Consider the following 2,603-nt stretch of genomic DNA (forward strand, 5'->3'; position numbering starts at 1 on the left):
ACAGCTGCCATTGAGGCTCAAGTTCAGAACTCTGCCTCTCTCTTCAGCCCTCTCTCCGGGCCTGGATCCGCAGGCCCCTCAGTAGTCAGTTTTGGGTCGCTGCCCTGCAGCAGCAGCGGTCAGTGCTGGGTCTCCTCGGCAACCCAGCACTGACTGCAGGACTGACTTCCGGTTGGTTGAGCCTTTGGTTGTTATGGACCCTGGGTTTTTATATATTAGGATAATGACTTGTTCTTGTTATGTAGTTAATTTTTTTCCTCACTGTTGAGTAACAATTTACCAGGATATAAAATTCTATAAAGGACACCTATGTAATACCCTTTGTAATACTTTAAGCAATAAAAAAATTAAAAAAAAATTCTATGTAGGCAGTTGTTTTCATTCAAAAATAAAGATGAGTCATTGACTTCTTTTAAGTTTTTTGGGATAACATTGTTTAATCATATTATATGTTTCAGGTGTACAGTTTGTTTGTTTGTTTGTTTATTTATTTATTTATTTATTGGTGTTAATCCTCACCAAGGATATTTTTTCCATTGATTTTTATAGAGAGTGGAAGGGAAGGTGAGAGACAGAGAAAGAAAAACATCAATTGTTTGCCTCCTGCATGCACTCTGACCAGGGCTGGGGATCGAGCCTGCAACCAGGGTAGGTACCCTTGACTGGAATCAAACCTGGGACCCTTCAGTTCTTAGGCCAATGCTCTATCCACTGAGCCAAAAAGGGTAGGGCTCAGATGTACAATTTTATAATACATCATCTGTATATTCCATTGTGTGCTCACCACCCAAAGTCTATTCACATTCCATCACTATATTTTGACCCCCTATACCCTCTTTATCTGCTTCCACACCCCTCTTCTCCTCAGTTAACCACCATAGTGTTTTCTCTTGTAAAAGTTTGTTTTGTTTGTCTGTTGATCTTTGTTTTGTGGTTTTTAAAATCTTCACCTGAGTATATTTTTTCCATTGATTTTTAGAGATATTGGAAGGAAGGGAGAGAGAGAGAGAGAGAGAGAGAGAGAGAGAGAGAGAGAGAGAGAGAGAAATATCTATGTGAGACCCATGGATTGATTGCCTTCTGCATACCACAGACCAGGGCTGGGGGAGATTGAACCTGCAACCCAGGTAGATGCCATGGCCTGGAATCAAACCCTCAATCCTTTGGCGCATAGGTCAATGTTCTAGCCACTGAAGAACACTGGCCAGGGCTGTTGATCTTTATGTTATATCCTTCATGTAAGTGACATTATATGGCCCTACTGCTCTTCTATCTAACTTATGTCACTTAACATGCCACTCTCCAGATCCATTTATGTAGTTTAAAATAGAAATATTTCATCTCTTTTATGGCTGAGTATCTCACTTTGTATATGTATCACATCTTCTATTGGGGGGGTATAAATTGTTATAGCCCTGCTAGAAAACAATATGGAGTTCCTCGAACAATTAAGAATAAATCTACAATATGACCCAGACGTGTCTCTTCAATATATCTTCCTGAAAAATTTGAAAGCACTTATTGTAAAGGTATATGTACCCCTATGTTTATTGGCTTTGTTTACAATAGCTAATTGTTGTTCCACTGATGATTGGATAAAAAAGATGCAGTTCATTCATTTCTAATTTCTGTTACTATCATTATATTTGATGTACATTTCTCTATGATGGGTAAAGGTTTTGACTTTGGTTTTATTTATTCTTCTTGGTTTTAACTCATATTTCTGAGTATGTGTGTCTTAAAACAATTCTGGAAAGCTATAAGCCATTCTTTGAATATTGCTCCTCCTCTGTAACTCACAGTCCATACATGTTGGGATTTATAATTTTACTTTCTATGTATCTGAACTTCTCTATTACATTTATTTCCTTTATTTCTCTGTTTTGAACTATAAATAACTTTTTTAGAATTATCATCCAGATCATTAATTTTCTCTTCAGAGGTTGTCATACAAGAGACAATATTGTATGACAGGGGCTTCTATTACAAAAACTCTCTTAGCAATGTTATAGTCTTCTAATATAAAAGCTCTTCTAGAACTCTGTTTATATTATATGATTGTAAATATACTAGAGGCCCAGTGAATGGAATTCATGCATGAGGGGTATCCCTCAGCCCAGCCTGCACCCTCTCCAATGTGGGACCCCTTGAACATCCCTCTCACAATCTGGGACTGCCTGCCTGCCTGATTGCCCCTAATTGATTCTGCCTGCCAGCCTGATCGCCCCTTAACCACTCCCCCGCAGGCCTGATCATCCACAACTGCCCTCCCTTGCCAGCCATCTTGTGGCGGCCATCTTGTGATGATGTGAGGGCATTGCGTGAGGGTGCAAGGGCCACCTAGGGTTTTATTAGTATAGATAAGTGATTTTGTTTTGATTTCTTTTTCCTCCACATCTTCTTCCTTCCCCCTCATTATTTAAATTTTTAACAGTTATTGACATAAAAATTAACATAAGTTTGGGTGAAAAAGTTTGCATCATACATATCAGTTGTCAGATTTCAAATACATTTGAAATTCAAATTTTCTTCAGGAAAAGATAGTACAATATTGTGAAAATGACTCTGGCACCTCAGTCTGAGTTGATTTGACAGATATCTTA

The 2,603-nt window shown here is 38.4% G+C and overlaps 1 protein-coding gene across 1 annotated transcript in view; it reads right to left on the bottom strand.

The window, feature by feature from the left end:
- Nucleotides 1-1,811, bottom strand: part of CYLC1 (cylicin 1) — an 83,932-nt gene extending 82,121 nt beyond the window's left edge. The window contains exon 1 of the mRNA XM_023764851.1: nt 1,801-1,811. Within this exon, the coding sequence (XP_023620619.1) occupies nt 1,801-1,811 (11 nt within the window). The remainder of the gene's footprint in view (nt 1-1,800) is intronic.
- Nucleotides 1,812-2,603: the final 792 nt, after the last annotated feature.

This window comes from Myotis lucifugus, unplaced genomic scaffold (assembly GCF_000147115.1).
Source record: "Myotis lucifugus unplaced genomic scaffold, Myoluc2.0 scaffold_4, whole genome shotgun sequence".
NCBI classification, from domain to species: domain Eukaryota; kingdom Metazoa; phylum Chordata; class Mammalia; order Chiroptera; family Vespertilionidae; genus Myotis; species Myotis lucifugus.